At 49.7% G+C, this 17500-nt stretch overlaps 1 protein-coding gene across 1 annotated transcript in view; it reads left to right on the forward strand.

Annotated features, from left to right (window-relative positions):
• LOC132462509 (membrane-associated guanylate kinase, WW and PDZ domain-containing protein 3) overlaps positions 1-17500 on the forward strand; it is a 28007-nt gene that overhangs the window by 5123 nt on the left and 5384 nt on the right. The window contains 5 exon segments of the mRNA XM_060058094.1: positions 4312-4601; positions 7329-7445; positions 13289-13408; positions 15035-15224; positions 17263-17445. Coding sequence (XP_059914077.1) covers positions 4312-4601; positions 7329-7445; positions 13289-13408; positions 15035-15224; positions 17263-17445 — 900 coding nt within the window.

Raw genomic sequence — 17500 nt, forward strand, 5'->3', positions numbered from 1 at the left:
GATTAAGTTTGCTGTGGTCATAGTTGATCATGTCAGCTTTAGATCAGAGTTACATTAGATGTGGACGAATCCAGATTGACATCAGGAACCCCAAGAGAATAACTAGACTTGACAGTCAGCTGATTTCATCACAAAAGCTTCTCCCAGATTCGGGGAGCCGGCTCTGAGTGTATTGTGAATGGATTAAAGGAATATGGGGATCGCAGAATCCAATTGTGTTATGGTGCCCATGTTATTATATTTTGAATGGAAAAGTTTAGCTCAGCCCATGCAGCTCCTCGTCGTCCTGATTCCAGATGGACCTCCTAAACCTCACTTCTCCTCCTCCTTCCAACCCTGTAGGAGCCTCCATCCTCTGGATTCAATTAACCTTCATATTTATGTCTGATTTTGGCCTACGCTCAAGGATGCTCTCCTAGCCAATGTCACGCACTATTCCCTGGTGGAGCTGGACTCCCTCGTCTGGCTGCAGCGCCTGAGGGTGCGACTTACAGAGTATGCATCTCACTTATGGGAAAGCATCTGGGCCACAAAGGTGGCCAGCAGTCGGGGTTAGCTGCAGATGTCGTTTTTTAGTATCGCAAAGGTATTTATTTGGTCACCTCAAATTATTTGCTTGGAAGGCCTCTTGTCAGATTTACAAAACGTGTAAGCACACCATTTTGTTTACTTTTGTTCATTCATTGTATTAGTATAATGCTTAGAAATCGTGTCATCATTCATTCGTTTATTTTCATATCAGGATTAGTTCTTGGCTTATTTATAAATGAATAGTGATACACAGAGATCATTGAATGTACTTTATATCGAAATATACAGCATGTCTTGGAGAGTGTAAGTAAATGAAGAAAACAGTAATTAATCTATGTACAGCTATATATATAGCGAAGCTTTAAGTATAGCCACCGGACCCATTGCTATTGCCCTTCACACAATGCTATGGTTTGAAGTTACACTTTTAAGCCTGAATCACAAGGGGAGGAACCAGGGCAGATCGCTGGAGAGAAGGAAGTCTGTGAAACAGGATATGTATCGGTCAGCTCTTCCCTGGACGAAAGGTCAATGTTTCAGTAGTGTCTTCTTCATTATATAGGGTCGGATATCCTTGAATCAGTGTATTGTGTTCTTCTGACAGATGCAATTCATTTCTGCTCGGTGTGATTGCTTCCCGTTTACATTTGAAACAGGAGCTTTGGTCAGGGTCATCATCTCAGCCTGATGTGGATTTTATCCAAGCCTGGTCCGAGTGATGTTTACAGATGTGCAGCCAGAGGTGTTCATTCTAACTCTACCTGGCGTGCTAAACACAGATTCGACTCTTGTGGTTTTTCCCATGCCAAGGAGAAGCTTTGTATCGGCAACGCCAAGTGGATGCACGAGACACTGCTTCAAATCCATGTTGAATATAAGTCGGTCCACATCAAAAGCCGCTGGACCGCTGTCAAATGTCTGCACACGTGATGCATGCTAATGCTGATGCCTCCCCTTAATGCTACGCTGTGGGCCGCCAAGTTCAGAGCACGGAGCGGAAAAACAGCGTTGCCCAGCACGCCAGCCCTCGACCAGTCCATCCAGCTACGCCACATCCGCTGCAATCGTTTCCCACCAACCCGCCGAAGCCCCTCCTCTAGTATCTACGATGACACATGAATGCGGTTTATGATGATGACAGCGAGCCCTATTTCCCACTGATCACACAGTGCCGTCCGGCTGGGGCATGGCGCTGGTGTTGTGAATACAGTGTGCGGGGCTGGGGGGGGGTTTGTTGACTCAACAACAGAGGAGGGATGGGGGGGTGGTGCCGGTGGTGGTGGTGGTGGTGGAGGACAGGAGGGTCCAGCCGGTGTGACAGGCTGTGGCTCATTAAACCCCCCCCATCGCACACAGGAGGTCAACAACACAAACTGCCACACATTATTACAAACTTCTCTGTTGAAAACGCAACCGGACCGGGAAGCGATAACACACAACGCGGACGATGCAAATGTGAACTGAACTTAAGAGGTCACGTAAATACCGTCGCAGGTCACCGGTTTATATATTTTTAGCATTTTAAGCGTCTGGTCAAAATGCCAGGAAGATTGAAAATCTTTGGGTAAATCCTATCGGAGATCAAGGCCTGGTGGAAATATTGTTTGGATTAAGGGAGAACATGAATATAAGTGCTTTGTTTGTTTGCGTTCTGCCATTTTGTTTGGTGTTGTTGGTGTTGTTTGTGTGCGTGAGGTCAGCTGGCTTTTGGAAGCAGGTCGACTTTGTTGGGGCAGAAGGCTTCACAGTGTGAGCAGAGAGAACTGGGACTCCGCACAGCCAGGTAGAGATGAAGGGATAAGCGTAATCTCAGGTTGGAACATACTGGTGTTGGAAGGTACTTCAATGTTTCATAGCCCTAGTTTCCTCCGGTTAAACGTGGGGTTGAAAGGCTTTGAAAAATCTTTTTGACACGAGACTCGTTAAACACACTTGAGAGAATGCAGACGATTACTGGTTTTCCTTCTGGTTTGTTTTTCCTTCTGGTTTGTTTTGTCTAGTGTTGTGTTTTTGAGTATTGTGTGTTGAGACAACGGGCTGCGCCGCTCGCACACTCTGACTCACGTCGCCTGCCCTTGATTCCTGCAAGGTTAAACGCATGACTCCATCCCTAACCTCAGGCAATGTGGCGCCTCTATATCTGACCCAGACCCTTCCTCCCACCCTCCTGTCTCCCTATGTTTTCAATGCCTTATGCTCTCTCTCTCTTTGTCTCTCTCTCTCTTTGTTTCTCTCTCTCGCTCTCGCTCTCTTTTTCTCGCTCTTACTCACTCTCTCTCTCTCTCTCTCTCTCTCTCTCTCTCTCTCTCTCTCTCTCTCTCTCTCTCTCTCTCTCTCTCTCTCTCTCTCTCTCTCTCTCTCTCTCTCTTTCTCTCTTTGTCTCTCTCTCTTTCTTGCTCTCTCCCTCCCTCTCTCTCTCTCTTGCTCTCCTCTCTCACCCCCCCCCCCCCTCCATTCTCTTTGTCCCTCTCTCATTATTGCTTCCTTTATCGCTCTCGAAAGGCAAAAATACCCAATCACGCACAATCTATCAATACTCAAGATTTTTGTTTTTTGTACAATACGTTGTGTAACTTTTTGGCCGACTCTTGCACATTAATCATTATGAAGGCGTACTCCTGGATCATGTTGGCTCCTTTCCTGGCCGAGGCAGCAGCGAGGAGCCCTCTCTTGGCCTGTAGTACTACAGGGGAGAGTGTTGTAGACAGGGGATCTCTGTCAGCTCAAGCCTGTCTCCTGGTCAGTCAGCTAGAACGGCTTAGGTGTATCCGGTCATCCTGGGACCATTCGTACTGCTTTTATTAGACCCTCACTGGAAAAAGACCCATGGGGTGCTTTTCAGCCGCTTGATATGCCTGGCTCTGTGTACCCTCCCTCCTAGCCTTCCTTCCTTACTGTCATGCCTCCTTCCTTCCTTCCATACTTCCCTTTCATCCTTCCATGGGTGTTCATTTCCTTACGCCAATCTTCCTTACCTCTTCCTTCCCTCTTTCCTATTTTACACCCTTCCTTTCTGTCATTCTTCCTTCTTTATCTCTATCTCCCTTTCCTCATAGCCTCCTTAAATGTTTGCTTCCTTCTTTTCTTTGCAGCTCCTTTCTGTCCTTCCTTCCTTCCTTCCTCGTCTCATGAGTCTTCACAATGGCGTCCTAGGCCTGAGTCATCCTAGTGACCACGACCACAACTGGAGGAATACGCAAATGCTAACGTTTAGCAGGCATCCTCAATCAATGACAATGATCATTGGATTTTTCATGCATTTTAAGCAGGCGGAGATCGAGCACCAATTCCATACATTTAATATAAGGCAGCCGTGGAACTCAGCAGGTTTAAAGTTCCTGTTCATTTGTTACCCTGCTGTTGTGACACCTTCCTGTCCCGGCGTGTATGATGTCGCTCTCGGTAATGATTCAGCTGCCTTGTTAGTTCCATCTTCTCCTGTGCGATTGAAGATACGTCTCAATGCGTCGCCGTGGGTTTATATGAATACATTACATCAGTCTTCGCTAGGGCAAGCTAAATGAACCTGAGGGGTTGTATGCGTGTGTGTGTGTGTGATACTTTAAGCAGAACAGGGTATATCAGCCAGCCTTGCTGTAATTAACTGTTGTTATTTAAAGAGCTGAATCTGATGTTTTTAATTTTTGGAGGATATTAGTGTAAAATATTGAACACGGGACACATTTGTGTCCTTAATGTAATGAGAAATTCGCTATTGAGGATTTTTGTTATGATTTGCTAACTTATTTGACCGTATAAATCTTCTCCCCTGCCCTGCAGCTCGTTTGCCATGTCTAAGACGGCCGTGAGGAAGCTGCACTGGCACTCAAAGTTGAAGGACAGCTTCGTGCCCCTGGTGGGGTCTTCGGCCGACCTGGGCGTGGCCATTGGTGGAGGAGCCGACTACGCAGAGTTCCCATTCGTCACCTCGGCTCCGGGGGGCGGGCTCACGGTGGGCGATGTGATCCTGGAGATCGGAGGCACCCCGGTGCTGGGGATGACGCTGGGAGACGTGCGGGGGGTCCTCAGCTCCTGTCCCCACCCCGTACGCATCAAGACGGTGTCGCCCGGTAGGTGGGAGCCCTCGGTGCATAATGGACGCCCTCCTCTGACTCCCTCTGTGCCATCTGCAATATAAACACACAACTAAGAAGAACGACAAGAGTGTAAGCCACAGTGTCTGGGGAGAGCTTTAAAAAAAAAACAGGGCAATTCAATAAAAAGTGACAAAGATAAATGAAAATGGTGGAAAGTGTTTCACCCTTTTATGGCCCCCTTTAAGAGCAGGGTAAAGTAAGTTCCTGTTGCTCAGATTTGTGTGAGTTTTTATTTATGAGTGTGGCAGAACCTGCATGGTGACTGTATATTCACTTGACTAGTTGGGTCTATACTGCTGCACTGCCATACCTAAATCTAACGGACCCACAATTTATGTCATGAGCTGCATCAGTGTTTTTTCTACTTTTGAAAAGGGTCCATTGGGCAGGGGAGATCCTTTTAGTGTTATTATCTTAGAAAAAAATTTAATGTTTAACGTGTTACTAATAATAGTAAAAATAGTAATAATAATAATATACAGCTTCCAACCGATTCCCTTGCGTTCAACCCGACCACTGTGTTATTGTGGCCTAGTTTGTGTCTTTTTCTGTTCACTGACAGCACATGAATCAGATGCGACCCTGGAGCGCCCGTGCTCAGGCACACAGCAATGATTTCTCTATTTTAAGCCAGCCTGATGTTTGCATCGTGTCACAGAGATGGAGCGTTGAGATTGCTGATTAACAATAAGTCCTATCGGTCAATAGTCCCCCCGAAAACACAGAGTCACTGGAACGCAGCTCAACGGGAAGGAGGGTCACTATGGGTGACGGTTTAGGTTGAATCTGATCCCTTTTGCATCAGGTTTAGGGTCAATATCAGGGCTACGTAACCAAACACTAACCCTAGGGTTACATAACCTGACCCTAACCCTAACAATCCATCAGTCCCAATCTCTCTGAGTATACTATCAGCGTTCGCCATCTTTTGTGTCATACCTAATTCCTCCCGCACCCGATCAAGTAACCCCAGAATCTCTCTCTCACTACGCCATGTGTTCTGATCCGCTCGTGTCCCCCGGTCTCCGGGGCGTCAAGGCGCGCGGTCAACATTGACCGGGCGCCTTGACGCCCCGGAGACCGGGGGTCAGAATTCCGCTGACGCGCTCCCCGGCCGCCCTGAGCCGCGGCCGCGTCCACGCCGATGTCAGTCACCCTCTGACGGCCTTGGCGTTTATGTAGGGAGGGTACCTGGTAACTGATGTCTCTGTTAGGCCTGAGCAGAGCAATATGTCACCAGACTGACACCTGCCTGTGGCTCCCAGCGGCCTTGCTGGGGGAGATTGATGGCCAAATCGGCCACAGGGGTGTAAATGAGGACCCTGCCCCCCCCCCCCCCCCCCCCCCCCCTCGCCCCGCGCCCCCCCCCCCCCCCCCCGCCCGCGTTGGATCTATTATCGTCCCGGGGTCTGGCCGCTTCCTCCTCTGGGTGCCCCGCCTGCCTGTAGCGGCTGGCAGTGATGGATGAGCGAATGTACCGCAGCTCACCCCCCGCATCCTCGGCCCCCAGTACCCCCGGTCCGGCCCCGGTCCTCTTAGCTGTTAAACGGGATTAACACTTTGTATTAAGAGCAGTGGTTTGACGTTTTACCCCCTGATTCAGCCTCAGGCCCCGTTCTATTGTACTTGATTGTAGCTTTTCCTCTTGAATAATAAGCCGGAGCAATTGCATTATCTGTAAAAAAAAAAAAAAAGTTCATCAAGCATATTGTGGGACAGCTGCTGCACCACGTGACGCACACAAGCTTTAGGTTCTGTTCCCGGGAAATCGCAGCCCAGGGCTCGTCCTCTGTCTGGGGGAGCATATGTGGCCGGTCTAATGTGTGTTGCAGGTTGACTGCCTCCGCTAATAAAGTTATATTAGTGTGAGGGTTTTTAATAGCACGGCAAATTCAATCTACCGCCGGGCCGTACCACTGTAGCAGAAGGGGCAGGGGTGGGCGGGCGGTGCGGTGAGGCATGCGGTGGTGTGGTGTGGTGGGCGGGAGGTGTGGTGTCTCGGCTCATAGGGCGGGGGTAACCCTGGGAGAGTGGTGTAGTTTTCTGTCACAAGTGACAAGTGGTAAATGCACCGAGGCCATCCATAACAGCGAGTGACCTGTCATCAGAGGCCGTAAAGCGCCAGGGATGGATGAAGAGATCTGAGGGAGGGGGGGGGGGGGGGGGGAGAGGTTATCAGAGCCCCGGTGATCAGTCTCAACCCAGCCTCTCTCTCTCTCTCTCTCTCTCTCTCTCTCTCTCTCTCTGGCTCTCTGGCTCTCTGGCTCTCTGGCTCTCTCCCTATCCGTCTCTCTCTCTCACACTGTGTCTCTCTCTCTCTCCCGTGACAGAATCATGGTTATGGTTTATAAACCAAACTCTAAATCTGTTGATAGGTAGGGACGCGTTGCATCACTTAACCGCTGTCAGATGCATGTGAGATGAGTGCACGTTATTGGTGTGTGTGTTGAGGGCGAGGTCGTAAATAAGGCTTTCCAACGTGTGGATCTCGGCCGCTGTTCTTTGTGATGCCACATCCTCCCTTATTTTAAGCTGCCTACTTGATAGGCCTCAAAGTACAATTACAACAACATAATGAGGCTCATTTGTGATTGCTGAAACTTACTAAGCTGTGATCCCTCTCTCCCCTCTCTCTCTCTCTCTCTCTCTCTCTCTCTCTCTCTCTCTCTCTCTCTCTCTCTCTCTCTCTCTCTCTCTCAGGTTCGTCACTGTGTAAGGATCTCAGGTTGTATCTCAGTAAGTGTTTCACCCCCGGCTCCGTGGACAGCCAGCTACAGCAGGTCATCCGGGAAAACCTCTACCTCCGCGCTGTACCATGTAAGTCATCTCCACCCCTCCTCGTCCTCCTCCTCCTCCTCCTCGTCCTCCTCCTGGGATAAACACTGAATAAATAGGGCTAGAAGTAACACTTTACAATAAGGGTACAATATTTAACCAATAATCAACCAGTAAACACACCAATTAGTAAATGCAGAAAATAAGCATTAGCATAGGGGTAAGGGTTAGGGTTAGGGTAAGGGTTACACCTCTGCACACGTCCGTTGACGGATCTCATTGACTTTTCATGGGGCGCTCTCGAAATGCATTGTGGGCCCGTCCGTTCTGTCGGCTCCATTGCCTGCGTCAAAAAGTTTAGATATGTTCAACTTTTCAGGCAGCGACAGATCCGTCGGCCAATCAGATCGCGTCCCCCATACGTCAGACATGCCCTCTGTCATCCGGCGACGGACGTGTGCAGTGTGAACGCAGTGTTAGGGCTAGGGTGAGTTTAAGGGTTAGGGTAAGCTAATCCTATTAAATAGTTTATAAATGAAGACATTAGTTAAAATGAGCATCAATAGTAAATGATTGCTAGACAATGTGTAAACTGTTTATTAACCGTTAGCTATTGCTTATTACATCAACTAATGTTAACGAAGGGTTAATTAATGTACCCGTTTTGTCAAGTGTTACCAATAAATCAATAGTGAAGCAGTAATTGATTGCTGCAACATATGCCTAAACATTGTAGACCTTAATCGCCACCATGCCTGTACACACACACACACACACACACACACACACACACACACACACACACACACACACACACACACACACACACACACACACACACACACACACACACACACACACACACACACACACACACACACACACACACACACTTGTGTTGATTGCCGCATGAGACTGGAGTGCTGTTTCTGACACTTCCTTAGAGCAAATCTGCTCAAGGCGAAGGTGTGTTGATTTAAATTAAAATCCTGACACATCCGCACACATGGATTCTGAGCGAAACACTTTCAGTGGCGCACCAGGTGAGGGAATCACAAACCTCATTAATATGGAGATTCCCTTAGCAACTGTGTGTGTGTGTGTGTGTGTGTGTGTGTGTGTGTGTGTGTGTGTGTGTGTGTGTGTGTGTGTGTGTGTGTGTGTGTGTGTGTGTGTGTGTGTGTGTGTGTGTGTGTGTGTGTGTGTATATGGGTGTGAGTGTGCTCGTGCTCGTGCTCATGTGTGGGTGGTGGGTGTGTGTGTCTTGTGTTTATCCGTGGAAGTTTGCTCTTGCATTTGAACCCCTGTCTGTCTGACTACTACAGCAGTGTTGGTAAATGGCTAACGTTCTTTTGGTTGTTGTTGTTGTTGTTGTGTGTGTGTCTGTGTGTGCGGGCTTCAGTGAAGTGAGTCTTAACCCTGTCTTGGACGTCTTACTCCAGCAGCTAGAGCTACCCTAGTCGCCACAAGTGGGAGTTCAGGTGTCGACATTGGATATTGACATTTTATATTAGTCTCTCACACACACAGAGACTGTGAACCCTTGCTGTTATTAATGGTTTTAGTTTCCTAATATTTGTATTATATTACATTTGCTGACACTAACTTTTTAAATGTAACAATGACTTACAGCTCTTTATTAACAGTTACTTACTTCGTTTTCTCTGATCCAGAACACCTATAGGAGTCGCTGACCTCCCACTCTTTCCTAGACTGTGAGCTAATCTCTCCTTTAGTCCATGAAATAGGTCATCGCACCAATAGTCCTCACATCACGACACTGCGAGAGGGACCCACGTTACGGGTCCCTACTGCCAAGACGACAATACGAGCGATAGAAACCCTGTTATGTCAACCCGTCACTCTGAGAACACCAGCCTTAAATATTCACATCACAGCCACAGCCAATTACACTACAATGACAAGCGTGTCAAACGCTTCAAATGTTTCCACCAAACCATTTACATCTGAGATGAGGTTCCCAGTGTTTTTCCTCATGCTGAATCACATGCTACTGTCTAACATATGCTACATATGTATTCAACCCTGTGGGAGGCTGGAAGACATTGCTCTCCTTATATGATTGATATGTATGTATTCAATCTGATGACTTGCTATATTTAACAATGCTGTAGCATTAAGACCAGCTCTCTCCTATGGAAAACGTGTATAATGCACAAAGAGACATATATTAAATCAGAGAAAGTCATTGTCATTAAAGTTACAATTGACATTGTATTTTGCGGATACAAATGCAAACATAGATTCAACATGTATGCCTTCTGCATTTACCCAAAGCAAAGGAAGCAACAGAATTAAACGAGTTGCCATCACGGCGGTTCTGTGTTTGCATAGGCCTTCTTCATCCTGATTCTGGCGGACTGTGTCGCTCCTCGTCCTGATAAGAAAATATTATATACCTGGCTCCCAGGGTGTTCTTCTACATATTATCAGTGACAACAAGACAGGCTTTCAACCCCCCCGCTCCTCCCTTACACACACATCGCCTTCGACAGAAAAGAACACACACACAAACACACAAACACGTACACACACTACACACACACACACACACACACACACACCCCCCCAGCCCGTCTATGTAATCTTCTGATCTTTATGACACACGAAGAAGCTGTTTTTCTCATGGCATCAGTATCAACACCACACACACACAAACACACACACACACACACACACACACACACACACAAACGCACACGCATGGTGCTTTGAGCCTGAGACAGCCTGGGAACCGGCAAATCCGTTCTCGAGCCAGTCAGGGTGGACCGTGGAGTCGATGGTCCGTGGCGCTGAAGCCAAACCGCTTTCGTTCTCGCCCTTTCGTTGTTTGTGTGATGTTTTGATGTCAAGTGGAACTCGCACCTGAACAGTTTCCATCAGGCCTCATCGAGGCTCCCCTTCAGGTCCTCATGTGTCTTCCTCCCATTACACCGGTGGATAAAGCAGGGTTTGTTATGCGGGGGGAGTCGCATCCTTTAAGCCTCATCAAAGCTCATGATCCAAAAAATCTGCTTCTTACAACGTCTTAGTAAGTTTGGCCGACGGCAACATGGCAATGCTATGTTTTCTTTTACCATGTACTGTTTGGCTACGTTGGTAATCCCATAAGCCTCCTCTCTGAACTGTGTAGGCTACTCTTCATATGTCTTCATAAAGAAGCAGCTTTAGTCCATCCTCAGGAGGAGTGAAGCCTGTTATTATTTGGCACTAGACTATAGGTTGCTGGCTCATGGGCTTCTCTGGCCCCTTCCTCGTTGCGCCGGCGTATTTCACAGTCAGGCCGAGGACATAAATAAAGAAAGTGACTGACAGCGGTAAGTAAACGCAGGCCATTCATCAATATTTCAAAGGCTGAATTGAATTACGAGTGAAGGAATGTCTTGATGCCAAAAGTAGAGGGCGGCGACGCGGAGTGCAGCGAGGGCCTGTAAGTGGGTGTCGGATGTTGGACTGTCTGTAATGGCATTAGGGAGCAGCCCGGCGTTTAGTGTCCCAGTTGGCTGGCCAGTGAAACGGCCTGATGGGGAATGAGCTTAACGCCACCCGTGTTTGCTCTGGCCGCCTTTATCCCGTATGGCAGATTCCGATATGCGTCTCCGACCACATTCTGGATTATCACTATGACCTCTTGGGCCGTGGGCCCTGACTTTGACACAGATTATGCCTTATCAATATCAACGATTTGGGGACCGTCTCAGGCTCATCTACGGACGGCGTGACACTCTAACGAACGTCTTTTTAGGAAGCCAGTCACTTATTTTCGTAGTCCTCTGAGTGAGAACGCACACTAGGTATTTTCTATTGTTAGGGTGCACTATCCTGACAGACAGCGTTGTAATATGTGGCGTCTGGACGGCGATCCAGGGCTGTGTGACGGCTCTGCCTCACCCAGCTCCCCCCTCCCCTCCCCTCCCCTCCCCTCCCCTCCCCTCCCCATGAGCCGCCCGGGGGGGAAGCTGCTCTGGGAGGGGGGCCGGGTAGTGGAGGGGGGAGGCTGGGGTCCGCCACAGAGGGATAGGATGTCAATAATCCATCCCGACCGCCGCTGGCTTGTCATATATATCTCCAAGGAGGTTGTGGGGATAAGGACGGCCTCCGTACCCGTGGACGGGCTCAGAGATACCAGCGCTTCCTGTCAGAGGCCATCAGACTATTAGCTCTCGTGGCGTTCATTACGCTGTCATCACTGAGGCTGATTGGGCTGCGGACACAAAATAACACTGTCGCTGTGGGACTTAGTCTGGCCAAGCGACTGGCTCCCTTTTAGTGTGTGTGTGTGTGTGTGTGTGTGTGTGTGTGTGTGTGTGTGTGTGTGTGTGTGTGTGTGTGTGTGTGTGTGTGTGTGTGTGTGTGTGTGTGTGTGTGTGTGTGTGTGTGTGTGTGTATTGGTAAAAGTGAGTGTGTGCCTGCGGAGGCGGTTGTCTGTGTGTGTGTGTGTGTGTGTGTGTGTGTGTGTGTGTGTGTGTGTGTGTGTGTGTGTGTGTGTGTGTGTGTGTGTGTGTGTGTGTGTGTGTGTGTGTGTGTGTGTGTGCATGGGTGTGTTTGTCTATGTGTTGGTCAGTAAATGTGTGCTTGCAGAGGGGGTTGTGTGGGTGTCAGTGTGTAAGTGGGTGGGGGTTTTGTGTGCACATAATGTGAGCACTTTTGTGTGTGTAGGCTCCAGAGAGGCCCATGTGTGTGTATGTGTGCACCTGAGACAGTAGTGCATTAATCATTGGGTTTATAGGGTAACATGGGTGTGTCTCTCTCGTTATCCTTTCTTTCTCTCTCTCTTCTCTCTCGCTCTCTGTCTTTCTCTGTTTCTCTCTCTCTCTCTCTCTCTCTCTCTCTCTCTCTCTCTCTCTCTCTCTCTCTCTCTCTCTCTCTCTCTCTCTCTCTCTCTCTCTCCAACAATGAAACGCAGCTCTCGAGGAGGGCACAGATTTGTCCTCAATCTGTGTGGATGTGTCTGGGGGAAGGAGGGGAGGATTACCTTATCTCACGGTCAGGGAGACAGAGGTCGAATTGTAGGCCAACGCGTAAATGAAAATTCTCACACCAGATTGCCTGGCTGAGTAATTGCGTAAAGGCGGTGTGTGTGTTGTGGTGAACGCTGTGAGAATGTGTCTGAACACGGCGCCGGCCTCGTGAGATCAACCGAGACGCAGGTTCAATTTAAACAAAAAAGGGTAAAAAAAAATGGTCCAGTGAAACTCATAATGACGGCCGTGGTGGGCTTGTTGGACTAGCATGGTCTCCATTATTTTTCTGTTCCATCTCGGAGGCCAGGCTGAATCTCAATCTATTACGGTGACAGGCAAATGTCCTGGGGCCACCATCGTGAATTGGCTTTAATTAAAGTCACCGTTTTAGAATCTCTTATTAATGTTTAATTCGGGCTCATGGGTTATAAATGAGGTATTGATGTATTGAATTCATAATAGTCCTGATTCTTTTTCTTTATGGTTGACTAGTTATCTGCAGCACATTTTATAACAATATACTTAATGGTTCGTTAAGGATTACATTAGCAGTTATTTTACTCATTTAATTTAGGACAATTTGCTCAATTATGTCTATTTTGAGATGTTCATTAGATGCTAAATGATGACACATTTGCATACAGACTCAACCTTTATATTTAAACACATTATTTGAGTCCTACTTTTTGTTTTGAGTTAAGTATTCTGCTGAACGTGATGACGGTCTCTCTGTGTCAAGTGTCCCTCCCCTGGAAGACCCTCCACATCAATTACTAAAGACAATCCCAAGACTGGGATTGATTGACACGTTATCCAGGCTCCCGGGCTGCTGCGCGACCTATTCCTGGCCTCCCAGACAAGCGATGTAATGTCACCTTCTCCGACCCGTCCCTCCCCAAGGTACGAGCAGGAAGCCCCGGGTCGGGGAGATTTCCGGGGTGGACTACAACTTTGTCTCTGTGGAGGAGTTCTTCGCCCTGGAGGAGTCAGGAGCGCTGCTGGAGAGCGGCAAGTTCAAAGGTGAGGCCCGGCTTTATGGCCACTTTTCCACACCACAGGCGTGGCTTTGTATTTTGTTGTAGAATACGTGAACTTTGTATTTTTTTGCCCTATCTTCAACTTTTTTCCACACATCTTGAGAATCTTGTCATCCATCTCTATAAATCCTTCATGTAGTTTGCATCATATAGCCATTACCATTACTCCTTTAAAAATCATAGGGGTCAAATTGTATGCACATTTCTTTAACATACATTGACCATGGAAAGGTCATCATTTGAACATTTGAGGACTTTTTTTTGCCTTGGTTGGAAGCATCAAAGCCCATTATAAAGTGTGGCCTGTGATTATGCATTATATATGGGTGGTCCTGTTGCAGACTCCTCCTTAATCAAGGGGGCTTGGACTGCATACTCTGATTAAAAGCGCTGAGGATAGATAAGCATCCATTATTCATAAGCGTTTAATGGGCGCAATAAATGTCACCCCTAACCCCGCTTGGCGCGTGACATTGACAGACATCTTGCCACCGAGGCAATCAGGAGCACTGACAGTAGCCAACAAAACAGTGTAGCCTGCAGAAACCACCGCGGTCCCAGCACGGCAGTGGTGATGGTGGTGGTGGTGGTGGTGGCGGTGGTGGCGGTGGTGGTGGTGGTGGTGGGGGTGGTGGTGGGGGTGGTGATGGCGGTGGTGGGGGTGGGGGTGGTGGTGGTGGTGGTGGTGGTGGTGGTGGTGGTGGGGGTGGTGATGGGGGTGGTGATGGCGGTGGTGGGGGTGGTGGCGGTGGTGGTGGCGGTGGTGGTGGTGGTGGTGGGGGTGGTGGTGGGGGTGGTGGTGGTGGGGGTGGGGGCGGTGGTGGTGGCGGTGGTGGTGGTGGCGGTGGAGGAGGGTGACCTCTTTGTGGTGGGCAGTTCACCATCTAGTGTTTGCCTTCGCCCCTGATCCTCCAGAAGCCAATGGGAGCAGGTTAATGTGATTTGGTGCTCTGCTGCCAGAGCAGATGGATATGACTGAGGGCATGGCAGAATGAGTCTGGGTCTTACTGGCCCCCACGAGAGGCCATATTGCACACTACAACTGGGGCTGCGGCCGTCAGAAATAGACCTGTCCTCCCACCGCCCGCCTTATTGATACAAATGACTCAAATATACTAAATATCTGATTTGCTTATTTCGGTTAAGAGTGATGTGCAGCTGCATCCACAACACAGCTCTGTGCTATCCTACCATGTCCAACGGTTTAGCATCATTCAGTTTTTCTGTTAAGCTAACAAAATACCCACAATACCACTACTAGTATAGCAGACGCAAAAACACCACTGAGACTACTGCTAATATTTCTAAAATAACAGTATTTTTCAAATCAAGATGTTTTGAGTGTCAGATCATAGCCTGGCTCGCTTCTTATTCCTATAAGGAGGACTCTATTCTGTTGTCATGGCAGCCCTATGAACGCACTACAATTGCTTCTATAGATTCAGCAGCAGCACTGACAGCGGTGCTGTATAGATACCGCTGAAGACATCCTTCATGCGGGAAAGGAAAGAAAAGGCAGGAGAAGGAATAGCATGCAGCACAGCGTTGAAACAGCTCCATCCATCCGTCATTAAAAGTTGGCCTTTCCCTTGTAATTGCCTCTTTCCAGGGAACTATTACGGGACTCCCCGGCCGGTCCACATCAGCTCGGAGAGCCCTCCCATCACCTACCAGGAGCATCGCAACCTTCTCAAAAAATTCCGCACACGCAGCAAGTCTCTGAGCAACCTGGAGAAGGCGCTCGAGGAGGGGGTGGAGGAGGGGGACGACAGCGAGGGAGACTCTGCTCCGCCAGGCAGGTGTTGTTGCCGCGCTGCCTCCGCGAGATCACACACACGTTTCTTCTCGCCAACCACAACCTCCTCATTAGTCCCAGGAAATGATGACGCCGCCGCGCCCCCGCCGCCGGCTCACGCAGGGTTCAAAGCACGTGCAGCGTAGCGGGTCGTTGCGTCAGGGCGTTCCCCTGTTCCGGCCGTGTGATCGCTGAGCAGAAGTCTGAAGCGTCGTACAGTAGCCAGCGGCTAAACACTGCATTGTGCCGCCTCTATATATGGCAACAGTCAACCGATAGCCAAATAAATCAATCATTAGCGCGATTAGTATGCTCCATGGTCCCTGAGGGGCAGTGGCCGCATCGATCGCTGGAAGGCTTCCAGAGCAAGGTCAGCGAGCCGCCGGCAAACAGAGGAGGAGGCTAGCAAATAAGCAACAAGGACAAAAAATAGAAACAGGGAGGAATTGAAGTGCGGCCCGTGCGACCTAATAAGGCAGCAGAGGAGGAGGAGGAGGAGGGGGGGGGAAGGGGTCAGAGATGAAGGTGAGCGTTCAGGTCAACAAACGGGAGCTGAATATTGTAGTGGTGGGATGGGGCGGCTGGTGGGGTGGGGCAGAGAGAGCGTGTGTGTGGGCATTATAGAAGCAGCGTGTGAGCTGGTGCTGCACGTGTCTGGAGAGGAAGAGAGGCAGGTGGCAGTGTGTGAGAGCGAGGTGTGAACAGAAGACACCCCGGCAGAGAGCCAGGAGCAGGCATCAAGAGCCAGGCAGGTAGGGAGGGCATAGGGGGGGATGTGTGTGTATGGGGGGGGGGGGCGAGGGTGACTCTTCCTCTGCTGAGTCACCTTCCCAAAAAGGGAGATGCTGTGTGTGTGTGTGTGTGTGTGTGTGTGTGTGTGTGTGTGTGTGTGTGTGTGTGTGTGTGTGTGTGTGTGTGTGTGTGTGTGTGTGTGTGTGTGTGTGTGTGTGTGTGTGTGTGTGTGTGTGCGTGCGTGCATGTGTGCGTGTGTATGCGTGCTCACGCCTGTGTGTATATGTGTGTGTGTTAGTGTGCGTGTCTGGTGTGTGCATGCGTGTGTGAATGCGTGCATTTGTGTGCATGCGTGAGCACGCTTGTGTGTGTGTGTGTGTGTGTGTGTGTGTGTGTGTGTGTGTGTGTGTGTGTGTGTGTGTGTGTGTGTGTGTATGTGTGTGTGTGTGTGTGTGTGTGTGTGTGTGTGTGTAGTGCTGGCAGGGCAAAGAGAAGCCTGATTTTGGTCTGAGTAAGCGGAGCGCGGACGTCGACGCCCTGTGCCACCGCTCACACGGTCAGGCCACCACACCGGGCTGAAGGACAGCGCAAAGGACAGCCCAGAATATCATAAAAACATGCATTACCCTGTGCCGGTGGTTGGTGGTGTTGGATGGATGGTCTCGTTTCTCCCTGTCAGAGCCGGCATACGAGCACAGCTGCTGCCCTCTGCTCCACGGGGCTTTCAAATCCCAATTGAATCCCTCACATAAAGCATCTCGCTATGAGACCCCCACGGGGAGGAAGCTAGGCCATGAGACAACGGTCTCCTTTTGTGTGTCTGGATCACCGCCGCGCTCCACATGTGTCCGGGTCCAGTGGGTTGCATATCCAGGGAACAGGGCCCGTCGGCCTCCATCCTTCACATCCTAACTAGGGGATGCATCAGTACCACACTGGTATGAACTATATGGCCGATACCAGAATACACTTAAGTGTAGGTATGATAGCTAATTTATTGTTGTTTACGAAGTTAAAATTGTAGACACTAAAGACTCCAAAGATCTGGTCTCAAACTGGTTGTTCACTCATGACGACGGACTAGGTACTTGGTACGCCCCATGACATCTGGTCTCTAGTGTTCAGTCGTCACATCGGACCAGCTACTTGGTACGAGCCCATAACGAGTATAAGTGTTTGGCAGCTGTTTAATCCTCTTCTCTTGCTTTGTTAGCGCGGCTGTGTGTGGCGAGGCGACATTGTTGCCTCCTCTGTCGTCTGATTGCGTCCCCATTCACTGGTGCAGGTGTGCGGAACACCGCCCCCCTGAGCCGCCACTCCCCCGGCCGCCCCCGGGGCCACAGCGCTGGCGAGGGCGGGGCCCTGGAGCACCTGGAGGGGGGCCTGGGGGGCCTGGGGGGCACCGGCCGAGCAGGAGGGGCCCGGTCGCGGGCCGGGATGGCGGACCGCTGGGAGCAGGCGTTCAGCGACCCGGGACAGCCTTACTACGTAGCGTGAGTCACGGTCGCCACGGGAAAAGCCGGGGCTAAAGCTAACACGCCGGGGGGG

Source organism: Gadus macrocephalus, chromosome 1 (assembly GCF_031168955.1).
Source record: "Gadus macrocephalus chromosome 1, ASM3116895v1".
In the NCBI taxonomy this organism is placed as follows: Eukaryota; Metazoa; Chordata; class Actinopteri; order Gadiformes; family Gadidae; genus Gadus; species Gadus macrocephalus.